General features: G+C 42.3%; 1 protein-coding gene across 1 annotated transcript; it reads left to right on the forward strand.

Moving 5' to 3' along the window:
- Positions 1–650: 650 nt before the first annotated feature.
- On the forward strand, positions 651–11394 carry LOC115178343 (zinc finger protein 41-like; the record flags this gene model as incomplete). The annotated part of the gene is made up of 3 exons (XM_029739485.1): positions 651–854; positions 8618–8828; positions 10760–11394. Coding segments are annotated over exons 1-3 (1011 nt in total), but the record flags the coding sequence as incomplete, so codon positions are not given.
- Positions 11395–12634: the final 1240 nt, after the last annotated feature.

Genomic DNA, 12634 nt, shown 5'->3' on the forward strand with positions numbered 1-12634 from the left:
GTAGAAGAGAAAAGTCTTTCCTCTGACACCGCTTAGTATATAGGTCCTAGATTGCAGGGAGCTTGGCCCCAGTGATGTCGCCACTATGTTTCCCTGCGGTGGCTTTTGCGCCGTCAGTACAGATACCAACATGAGCAGCAGTTACGTTTGGCTACACACGGACCGTTAGTGGAATTACCGCGAGAGAGCAGCGGTTAATGTGATGGATGTTAATTATTTGACTTGGCTACCTGTATTTGACATTTTGTTATTTCGCTGAACACCCGTAGGTTTAATTTTATTTTTGGCAGTGAAACGAGGCTCCTCGGGCGAGGAAAAACTCATCCAAATGTAGAGCCCTGTTGGAAAATATAAATGTACAGTTTATTAATGTGAACCACATTTTTAATACCTGGTCTACGGTATCCGGAAGGATGCTGTTGTGAGCCATGACCAGCCTTTCAAAGCACTTCATGGGTACTGTCTGTAATGCCTCTTCTTCGTTGAAAGTGTTATGTTGGTAGATTGTATTTATCGATGACAAGTCAGTATAGTAACATTATGATAAAGAACAGATGCTATACACTGTTGTAATAATATAACATCACACTGCAGATAGAATGTAATGATAGCTGTCTTGTTTTGGTTTAAATCTATTTGCATTTGTTTTGCCTGACTTCTTTCCGTCAGAGGCCGGTAAAATATGCACAATGACACCGCTGATACGACGCTCACGAACATTTCCTGCAGCATCTCATAATCCAGACCAAACTCACTCGGAAAGTGGATACATTTTCCCCTCTTGCTCTACGAGACCTAACCATTTCCTGAAGTTCTTTTCAGCCAAACAATTAGCTACAGGAAATCAGTTCCAGGTAACCTATTTCTAACACTTTTTTTTCTTTTAAATTCTGTAAACCAACGCATTCAATGATGAAACGGCAGTGGTTGCCGCGGCCTGGCTTTGTTCTTATCCCAGCTAGCTAGCCGTTAGCCAGTTAGCTAGCTACACATCTCCCGTTCGACCCGTTCGTGTAGCTAGCTAACATGCTAACTTTATTTCAGGGTCACGATTGAAGTGTGACTTTTATTTAATAGCCAGCTGTCGACTCATCGTGGGTAAAATGACTGTAGCGAGGAATTGGCTAGCTAGCTAACCGGCTGCTCATTGTTTAGCCACAGATGGCCAAACCAAATATTTTTGTTATAACTAACCTATCTAGGTAGGTAGCTAGCTAGCAAAATTAGGACTAACCGTTGCTAAACTTCCCGGCTACCGGTTTATGCAAACAGTTAATCCCTTGAACAAACCTAGTGTCATTGCGCAAAATGGTACGCAGCATCATCTGGCTATTTGTGCAACAAAAGTTCAACCTTCAGCTACCATTTCTGCCAAGCCGTCCACGTATGCATACGTTCGATAAATTCAACTTTGTGCACTACACAGAACGCACTGCAAAGCAAACGCATTGTTCCGTTAAATTAATGAATGTACTTCTGGTGCACCAAAATGCAATGATGATGGTGGTGACGTGATCAAGGCGTAACCATTTTTCCATAACGTTTTCAAAGCAAATTAAGAAGGAATGTCTAGATAAGACTCAATTCGGGTTTCCATCAAAATAATAAGGCCAAAGATTTGTTATAACTAAACCAATATAAACCACAGCCTGCAAGAATAACTAAGTATTTCCAGGTCATGGCTCTTCTTCTATGGTATAATGGCATTCTCAACAATTAGATGTGCATTCCGCCACCACCTGTGGGGTGGATGATAAGGATCCGGGTATTATTATATAATATATAGTATAAAAAGAAATTTGCTTAACAAAATCAACCATTGATATCTTTACTTAGCAACAGCTAATGTTACTCCTGTAAAAATAAAATAAAAATAGTACTAAAGAAAAAAAGGTCACTAAACTTCTAAACAGGCTCAGAAGACTCCTGTGAGGATGGGACATTTCCTAGCGACAATAGTCCTTGCAGTGCTTCTGCCGTGAAGTCTCGGAGACCCGGAAACATATCAGCTGCAGATATAATGATATCCAGCATTCTTGGACTTCTAAGACACTTGTGCTGTACAATTAATCACTGTGGCTATAAATACCCACAATCCACTTTCTTTACAATGAGTGTATCCAGATAACTCGATTTGACTTAAAACACTAGCAACTGGTTACAATGCATCCACTACCATATCTTCAACACTCTTTCCCCTTCGGCTCTCTTCATCACCTCCACATAGGAGTCCACTGTACAGCCCTGATCCTTGACACCTCGACCTCCCTAACAGGACATTCAAGGAAGTATGATCCCCACCACAGTTGCAACATTTTTCATTCACAGATTCTTTAATACCATACTTCTCCCATCTGCAAACATGTGACCATATCCTTTACAATTCCCACTATAATGGTTTGAACATAAATGCTCTCACCGCATACCTCACATATCCAAGCTTCACATATTCAGGTAGAGTCTCATCAAACAACAATAATATCGACAGGCTTTTCTCCTTCCTTCCATTCACCATACGGGTCAGGTGACGTGCACTGACCACTCCTGGGACTCGTCATCTATATCCAACGAGACTCCAGCTATAACTCCTTTGGCAGGCACCTTACTCCGAAGATCAATACATGCTACTTCTGACGTAGGCACCTTTCCCACTGCTTTCTTCACAGTCCTCGGTATTAAAAATGGAATTCCCAAATGAACCTCCTTATCCAAAAAATGCAGTACAATAAAAAATGCCTTATTGGACCGGTCCTTGTCTTCTACTACAACTTTTGCCCATTTTGATCCATTCTTTGATTTCACAATTTTCCATTCATTGTCACACACTTCACTTGTCACATTTTCAGATCCAAGCACAGTCGCCATTTCCGTCAACTCGCTTCTTTGACCGGTTGTCATCATGGATCTTTTGGAATCCTTCAGAATAAGAGTCCCGTCATGTTTACCAAACATTATGGATAAACTGACAAGATACGTCTCTCCGCCCTAATAATGGGAGTGTTTGTCCGTAAAACGTCTGTCTAGCTCTCTGAATTGGTGGCCTCATCTCATTATTGTAATCCGTTTTTGAATATTTGATGAGGGTTGTTGACATCAACCGCTTGTATTCAATGGAGAGATATGCTATGCTACTAGCCTCATGCCATGAATATGCATAGCCATCTCAAGACAACTCCAATATAGTGTTTTTTTATTTTTTTATCTTAAAGTAGTGTGTCACGAATGTCACATGTCCTAGTTATCAGTACAGTCATAACGACTTAAACATTTATTTGATCAAATACATCTAGTGTAGCAGTTAAGTCATTGCTTTTTTGTTGACCAAATTCGACTCACTCTCATTGACCTCCATACAAAACTCCCTGCTTGGTGGGCGAAATGAGAAACGCCACCTGCTGGAGGGAGACAGATTTGCAGCCGAGTTGGGCCTCTTCCTCTCTGGGTATACTTTGTAAATTAATAATTAGTGCTGAATTATCGAAACATTTTATACTTGTTATCATATATAAAATATTTCATTATTCTTTAAGATATTATGGGATTTTTTTTAAATATATTTTTTGAATGCTAAATGTTCAATAGTGTTGTTTGTGTGTGTACTCTTATCTTCTGTACGTTGTGCTGCAGTAAAAGGTTCATTCTACACAGGAACACTTTTAGTTTCCAAGTCCACTGAGTTTACACCCCAAGGAGCATCGCTGCTCATTTTGCGGCCCTTAGAGTGGCCAATCAGCTTTAACCTCTCTAGGGTAGGTGGCACCAAATCGTCCCACCTACGTAACAGCCAGTGGAATCCTGTGGCGCGATATTCAAATACCTTAGAAATGCTATTACTTCAATTTCTCAAACGTATGACTATTTTACAGCATTTTAAAGACAAGACTCTCGTTAATCTAACCACACTGTCCGATTTCAAAAAGGCTTTACAACGAAAGCAAAACATTAGATTATGTCAGCAGAGTACCCAGCCAGAAATAATCAGACACCCATTTTTCAAGCTAGCATATAATGTCACAAAAACCCAGAAGACAGCTAAATGCAGCACTAACCTTTTGATGATCTTCATCAGATGACACACCTAGGACATTGTTATACAATACATGCATGTTTTGTTCAATCAAGTTCATATTTATATCAAAAACCAGCTTTTTACATTAGCACGTGACGTTCAGAACTAGCATACCCCCGCAAACTTCCGGCGAATTTACTAACAATTTACTAAATTACTCACGATAAACGTTCACAAAAAGCATAACAATTATTTTAAGAATTATAGATACAGAACTCCTCTATGCACTCTATGTCCGATTTTAAAATATCTTTTTGGTGAAAGCACATTTTGCAATATTCTAAGTAGATAGCCCGGCATCACAGGGCTAGCTATTTAAACACCCAGCAAGTTTAGCCTTCACCGAACTCTGATTTACTATTAGAAAAGTTTGATTACCTTTGGTGTTCTTCGTCAGAATGCACTCCCAGGACTTCTACTTCAATAACAAATGTTGGTTTGGTCCAAAATAATCCATAGTTATGTTCCAACAGCGGCGTTTTGTTCGTGCGTTCAAGACACTATCCGAAGTGTAAATAAGGGTCACGCGCATTTCGTGACAAAAAAATTCTAAATATTTCATTACCGTACTTCGAAGCATGTCAACCGCTGTTTAAAATCAATTTTTATGCCATTTTTCTCGTAAAAAATAGATAATATTCCGACCGGGAATCTGCAATTAGGTAAACAGACGAAAGAAAATAAAGCACAGGGTCGACTCGGGCACGCGCCTAAGCCTATTGTCCTCTGATCAGCCACTTGGCAAAGGCGATAATGTGTTTCAGCCAGAGGCTGCCTCGATATCGTTCAGCTTTTTCCCGGGCTCTGAGAGCCTATGGGAGTCGTAGGAAGTGTCACGTTATAGCAAAGATCCTCAGTCTTCAATAAACAGAGCCAAGATGAAACACATCTTGTCAGACAGGCCACTTCCTGCATGGAATCTTCTCAGGTTTTTGCCTGCCATATGAGTTCTGTTATACTCAGACACCATTCAAACAGTTTTAGAAACTTTAGGGTGTTTTCTATCCAAAGCCAATAATTATATGCATATTCTAGTTACTGGGCAGGAGTAGTAACCAGATTAAATCGGGTACGTTTTTTTATCCGGCCGTGTCAATACTGCCCCCTAGCCCTAACAGGTTAATCCACTTGTTTGTCATATTGGACATAAATATTGCACCGTACATAATCGATTGTGTGTCTATAAAACCAGGGTCCGGTCTACTCACTAGAGTCTATAGCATACAAAACAGATGAGTTTGAACAAAACTCATTGTAATAGATGAATTTGAACAAAAAGTTTGTGTCCAATATGAAATATCTATTGGATTTAGGCTGATTGGCTACTCTTTAAGGGATGCAAAATGAGCAGCGACGCTCCTCTGGGTGGAAACTCTGTGACGATAAGAAGTAGCCACCGTAGCAGATACAGATGCAAATACAGCTATTCAGGAAATTCATGAGCTGGAATATATCGCTAGTTCTGACTACGGAAGCAGATTATTAACACATTTTAGCTGAAGATCATTAGTTTAATTATGGTGAAGAAAATGTTCAGCAGCCTAATGGCTTGGGTGTAGAAGCTGTTTAGCAGTCTAATGGCTTAGGGGTAGAAGCTGTTCCAGAGCCTTTTGGTGCCAAACTTGGTATTCCGTTACAGCTGGCCGTGCGGTAGCAGAGATGACTTGGGTGGCTAGAGTCTTTGATAATTTTTCGGGCCTTCCTCTGACACCGCCTGGTATAGAGGTCCTGGATGGCAGGGAGCTCGGCCCCAGTGATATACTGGGCTGTACGCAGTACCCTTTGTAGTGCCTTGCAGTCGGATGCCAAGCAGTTGCCATACCAAGCGGTGATGCAGCCAGTCAAGATGCTCTCAGTGGTGCAGCTGTAGAATGTTTTGAGGATCTGAGGGCCCCATGCCAAATCTTTTCAGCCTCCTGAGGGGGAAGAGGCATGGTCGTGCCTTCGTCACGACTGTGTTGGTGTGTTTGGACCATGATAGTTCCTTAGTGATGTGAACACAGAGGAACTTGAAGCTCTCGACCCCTCCCCTACAGACCCGTCAATGTGAATGGGGCGTGCTCGGCCCTTCGTTTCCTGTAGTCCACTGTCAGCGCCTTTGCCTTGCTGACGTTGAGGGAGAGGTTGTTGTCCTGGCACCACGCTGTGTGTTGTCAGCAAACTTAATGGTGACTCGCCTAGCTGTATAGGGCCATAAGCAAACAAGAAAATGCTCATCCAGAGATGGCACACCTAGTGGCCGGTGATCAGTTTTACCTAATTTCTACCAGCATGTTACCTGTGCAAAACTCTAAATCACCTTTACTACACACACAGAGAGACATACAAAGCTCTGCCTCGCTCTCCGTTTGGCAAATCATCCTCCTGATTCCTGCTTACAAGCAAAAACTCAAACAGGAAGTACCAGTGACTCGCTCAATACAGAAGTGGTCCGATGAAGCGGATGATAAGCTACACGACTGTTTTGCTAGCACAGACTGGAATATGTTCCGGTAATCATCTGATGGCATTGAGGAGTTTACCACATCAGTTACCGGCTTCATTAATAAGTGCATCGATGATGTTGTCCCCACAGTGACTGTACGTACATATCCCAACCAGAAGCCATGGATTACAGGCAACATCTGCACTGAGCTAAAGGCTAGAGCTGCCGCTTTCAAGGAGCGGGACACTAATCTGTACGCTTATAAGAAACCCTGCTATGCCCTCCGACAAACCATAAAACAGGCAAAGCGTTAATACAGGATCAAGTTTGAATCCTACTACACTGGGTCTGTCGCTCGTTGGATGTGGCAGCGCTTACAAACTATCACAGATTACAAAGCGAAACCCAGCCACGAGCTGCCCAGTGACACAAGCGTACCAGAAGAGCTAAATGCCTTCTATGCTCACTTTGAGGCAAGCAACACAGAACCATGCATGAAAGCATCAGCTTTTCCGGACAACTGTGTGATCACGCTCCCCATAGCTGATGTGAGTAAGACCTTTCAAATAAGTTAACATTCACAAGGCCACAGGGCCAGACGGATTACTAGGACGCATACGCAGAGCATGCGCTAACCAGCTGGCAAGTGTCTTCACTGACATTTTCTCCCTGACCCAGTCTGTAATACCTACATGTTTCAAGCAGACCACCATAGTCCTTGTGCCCAAGAATGCCAAGGTAACCTGTCTAAATGACTGCCACCACGTAGGACTCCCATCTCTAGGCTGGTCATGGCTCACATCAACACCATCACCCCAGACACCCTGGTCTCACTCCAATTCACATACTGCCTCAACAGTTCCACAAATGACCAATCGCTATTGCACTCCACACTGCCCTTTCCCACCTGGACAAAAGGAACGTGAGAATGCTGTTCGTTGACTACAGCTCAGTGTTCAACACCATAGTGCCCTCCAAGCTCATCGCTAAACTAAGGGCCCTGGGATTAAACACCTCCCTCTGCAACTGGATCGTGGACTTCCTGACGGGCCTCCCATTTATCTGACAATCTAAGGTTGATTATCTACAAGGTTATGGTTGAATGACTGTTTTAATATTTCACCAACTTGTGTTTTTGGTTACTGAGTATGAAATACTTTGTTACACCTTGCTGAATTTTGAATGTGGTTTTGGGAAAGCTACTTTTTATTATTGAGTGTTTTAATGCTGATGGTTTGATAAAACAGTCCACTGCTCTTTAATTATTTTGAGTGTTACCAGTGGGAAGCTATATCACAGAGTGATTGTATACATTGACTATTAAAGACACCATACTGTTGCTCTTGTTTTGTTGTGTTGACAATCAACTCTCAACACTATACCACTGCTCCTAGTGGATGAACATTGTTCATCATTCTTACACTTCATATGAACGCATGGAATTAAACCAAACATTTCCAAACTACTTTTAACAATTAAGACTGAAAATGATACAAAAACACATTGACTTGAAGAACGGTGCAGATACAAAGTTTGGTAACAGAATGATGGTTTGTGCTGTTTGTGGAAATTGTTAGAAGTAGGCCTTGTGCATAGAGTTGTATGGTTTGTTTAACCTTATAGAATGTTCAGTGGAAATAGTCCTTGTGCTCCCATGGAGTTGTATGGTTTGTTTAACTTTGTATTCATTGGTTTTTCATACATTTTTAGGGTGACAACTCTGTGTCTCAGCATCACTCTGTTACCTTGGAATTGCCCCTAATCTATTCAACTTGACTAGCCAGGTGATTTTTGTGGTAAGAAAATGCTTGTGTTGCTTATAGGCGAATGTTTGAATAGGCTACTGAGGATGGGGTGGTAATTTCAATCACTGAGTGTATCAGATATTAGTAATGAATTTGAACTGAATATGCTTGTACTCAAAAGCCAGTGGTTTTCTTTACTTATAGCCTAATCTGACTGGCTGTTGCCGTCAATCCTATATTTATTTTATGGAAAAAGGGTTCCTGCTGGACGGGATGTGTGGTTAGCTAGCTTAGATACATTTTTGTTTTTTCTGGAGCTATACCACGATCTAGGTTTGTGAAAATCACCCTGAACTCTTTCGGTCTCCTCTTTTTTAGATCCACCTCCAGCCTACCATGTCTGAACCAGGTTGTGGTGTTCCAGCCCAGAGAAGCTCACAGCGGGGTCCAGAGATGCTGTCAGTGAAGCTGGGTGACTGCAGTCAAACAGTGGAACTCAATGTGATTGTCAAAGAGGAGGAGGAGGAGAGAGAAATCAATGAGCGGGAGGAGGAAGAGAGAGAGGAGGACAGGGACTCTGTTGACTCAGGTAAATTCAGGCTAACATCCTCTTTGGTTCAGAGGTAAACAACCCAAAATAACTATTGATTTTCTGGTTCATTAAGAAATGTAAACATATGTTTTTAGATGTTGAATAAAATGTTAATTCGGAATATTTAGGCAAGTTAGCTGGCTAACTCATTGATTTTGCTTTGTAGTATACCCCTCAGACTTCTTTATGTGTAAGAGGTAATGCGAGTGCCCCAAAAAAATGGCTACCGACCATTGCCGATATCATAACCGCCATCGATAAAAGACAGTACTGTGCAGCCGTCTTCATCGACCTGACCAAGGTTTCGACTCTGTCAATCACCGTATTCTTATCGGCAGACTCAATAGCCTTGGTTTCTCAAATGACTGCCTCGCCTGGTTCACCAACTACTTCGCAGATAGAGTTCAGTGTGTCAAATCGAAGGACCTGTTGTCCGGACCTCTGGCAGTCTCTATGGGGGTACCACAGGGTTCAATTCTTGGGCCGACTCTTTTCTCTGTATATATCAGCGACGTCGCTCTTGCTGCGGGTGATTCCCTGATCCACCTCTATGCAAAGGACACCATTCTGTATACATCTGGCCCTTCTTTGGACACTGTGTTAACTAACCTCCAGACGAGCTTCAAAGCCATACAACTCTCCTTCCGTGGCCTCCAACTGCTCTTAAACGCTAGTAAAACCAAATGCATGCTTTTCAACCGTTCGCTGCCCGCACCTGCCCGCCCAACTAGCATCACTCCTCTGGACGGTTCTGACCTAGAATACGTGGACAACTAGGTATCTGGCTAGACTGTAAACTCTCCTTCCAGACTCATATCAAACATCTCCAATCCAAAATCAAATCTCGAATCGGCTTTCTATTTCGCAACAAAGCCTCCTTCACTCACGCCGCCAAACATACCCTAGTAAAACTGACTATCCTACCGATCCTCGACTTCGGCGACGTCATCTACAAAATAGCTTCCAATACTCTACTCAGCAAACTGGATGCAGTCTATCACAGTGCCATCCGTTTTGTTACCAAAGCCCCTTATACCACCCACCACTGCGACCTGTATGCTCTAGTCGGCTGGCCCTCGCTGCATATTCGGCGCCAGACCCACTGGCTCCAGGTAATCTATAAATCAATGCTAGGTAAAGCTCCACCTTACCTCAGTTCACTGGTCACGATAACAACACCCACCCGTAGCACGTGCTCCAGCAGGTATATCTCACTGGTCATCCCCAAAGCCAGCACCTCCTTTGGCCACCTTTCCTTCCAGTTATCTGCTACCAGTGACTGGAACGAAATGCAAAAGTCGCTGAAGCTGGAGACTTACATTTCCCTCACTAACTTTAAACATCAGCTATCTGAGCAGCTAACCGATCGCTGCAGCTGTACATAGTCCATCTGTTAATAGCCCACCCAATCTACTTACCTCATCCCCATATTGTTTTTATTTACTTTTCTGCTCTTTTGCACACCAGTATCACTACTTGCACATCATCATCTGCTCATCTATCACTCCAGTGTTAATCTGCTAAATTGTAATTACTTAGCTACTATGGCCTATTTATTGCCTTACCACCTCACGCCATTTGCACGTACTGTATATAGACTTTTTTTTCTATTGTGTTATGGACTGTACGCTTGTTTATTCCATGTGTAACTCTGTGTTGTTTGTCGCACTGCTTTGCTTTATCTTGGCCAGGTTGCATTTGTAAATGAGAACTTGTTCTCAAGTAGCTTACCTGGTTAAATAAAGGTGAAATAAAAATGTAAAAAATTGCGCAATGCATTGTAATTTGACAATGGCATTATCTATGTGCAATGCAACAAGCCCCTTGCAAATTATTTCTTTCAATACTCTGTTAATCCTACATTGTTAAACTTAAAGCCTTTGTTCCTCTGTCTGTTTCTTAACCTATATCTGTTCATATTCTTACAGGAGAGATCCCCAACCCAGACTCAGTCAATGAGCCCAATTCCACAGCATCAATACTACCACCTGGTTGTGGGAGTTACCCCTGTCCTCAATGTGAGAAGAGTTTCAGTTCCTCAACTAACCTGAAGAATCATCAAAGAGTACACACTGGAGAAAAACCTTTTGACTGCTCAGCATGTGGGAAGAGTTTCAGTGAGAAAGTAAACCTTAAGAGACATGAGAGAGTACATAGTGGAGAGAAGCCTTACCACTGCACCCAATGTGGGAAGCGCTTCAATCATTCTGGAAGCCTTAAGGAACATGAGAGAATACATACAGGGGAGAAGCCTTACCACTGCTCTCTGTGTGGAAAGAATTTTCGTGTCGCAGGAGGCCTAAAGAATCATCAGAGATCACACAGTGGAGAGAAGCCTTATCACTGCACTCAGTGTGGGGAGGGATTCACTCAGCTAAGAAGTCTTAAAAGTCATGAGAGAATACCCATTGGAGGGAAGCCTGCCTGTGCTTTCAATGTAATTGTCCAAGAGGAGGAGGGTGAGAGGGACATCAATATGGAGGAAAAGGGAGAAGTTGAGGGAGAGGAGGACAAAAGTGGTGTAGTAGACAGTGCATGTCAGAGCAAAAACCAAGCCATGAGGTCGAAGGAATTGTCCGTAGAGCTCCGAGACAGGATTGTGTCGAGGCACAGATCTGGGGAAGGGTACCAAAAAATTTCTGCAGCATTGAAGGTCCCCAAGAACACAGTGGCCTCCATCATTCTTAAATGGAAGAAGTTTGGAACCACCAAGACTCTTCCTAGAGCTGGCCGCCCGGCAAAACTGAGCAATCGGGGAGAAGGGCCTTGGTCAGGGAGGTGACAAGAACGTTATGGTAACCGTATTACCGCCACACTGGGGGTCATGATGGCAGTCAAATTCCACGTGACCGTTTAGTCACAGTAATTAGGCTTCTTCAAGCTCTGATGCAGCTGATGGTTATTAGTAGCCTACCAAACTTGCTTAACTGCCTGGTACTCAGCATTCTAATCTCTAATCACTCTGGGATCAATGAAAATGTAATCCAAAAGCTAATCAAACACTTCATGATAATGGTCCATTCTCAATCAAAACTAATTTCACACAGTTATTATTTAGTATATGTAAAGACATTAAATCAAGAATAGTCTGATAGGTGACTATTAGCTTGTGAATGATATACTGTCACTTGTGGATGATGGCCAGCTCGTGCAGTAAGGCAAGAAACAGTGTTTGCCTTTTTGTTTGTGTGACTTTTTCAAATCATAGTCGCACACCTCATGAAGCCCTATATGGCCTATATGTTTTCATAAGGTTTGTATCACAACTAAAGTAGCGAAATGACTTCTTATAATTAAGCACATTAATTTGCTTTATAACTGGTGGAGAGCCTAACTGGCATACATAGGCTGCCCGTGACTTTCAAGTTTGGGGAAGATCATTTTCACCAATAAAAATGCACCTTTTTATAATAAAGCATTACATGCATAATGGCATTTGCTGTCGCTTTCGAGAAGTGTTTTCCCGCTAATTGATTTCATTTTTGTAACATTGGCTCTTATAGCCTACTGCCGTTTGTGCATTCCTACGCTCATAATGTGGCGAAATAGGCTAATAGTTGAACATTTTTAAGCTAAGTGTTCTGAGCTGTTGCATCAGCCTCAAGTGGTTGTATTAATTTGGGATCGATCGCATCCCACAACTGTCCCAGAGTATGTTTGGAATATTTATTTCTTGCACAGAAGGACAAATTGACCAATAGAATAGGTCAACTTTTGTACTATGGGGGATAGTAGATTGACATAGGCAATTGCTTTTGCTGTTTGTTAGGCCTACTCATCTTGTTGGTTGACGTAAAGTAGGC

This window comes from Salmo trutta, chromosome 38 (assembly GCF_901001165.1).
Source record: "Salmo trutta chromosome 38, fSalTru1.1, whole genome shotgun sequence".
NCBI lineage: Eukaryota > Metazoa > Chordata > Actinopteri > Salmoniformes > Salmonidae > Salmo > Salmo trutta.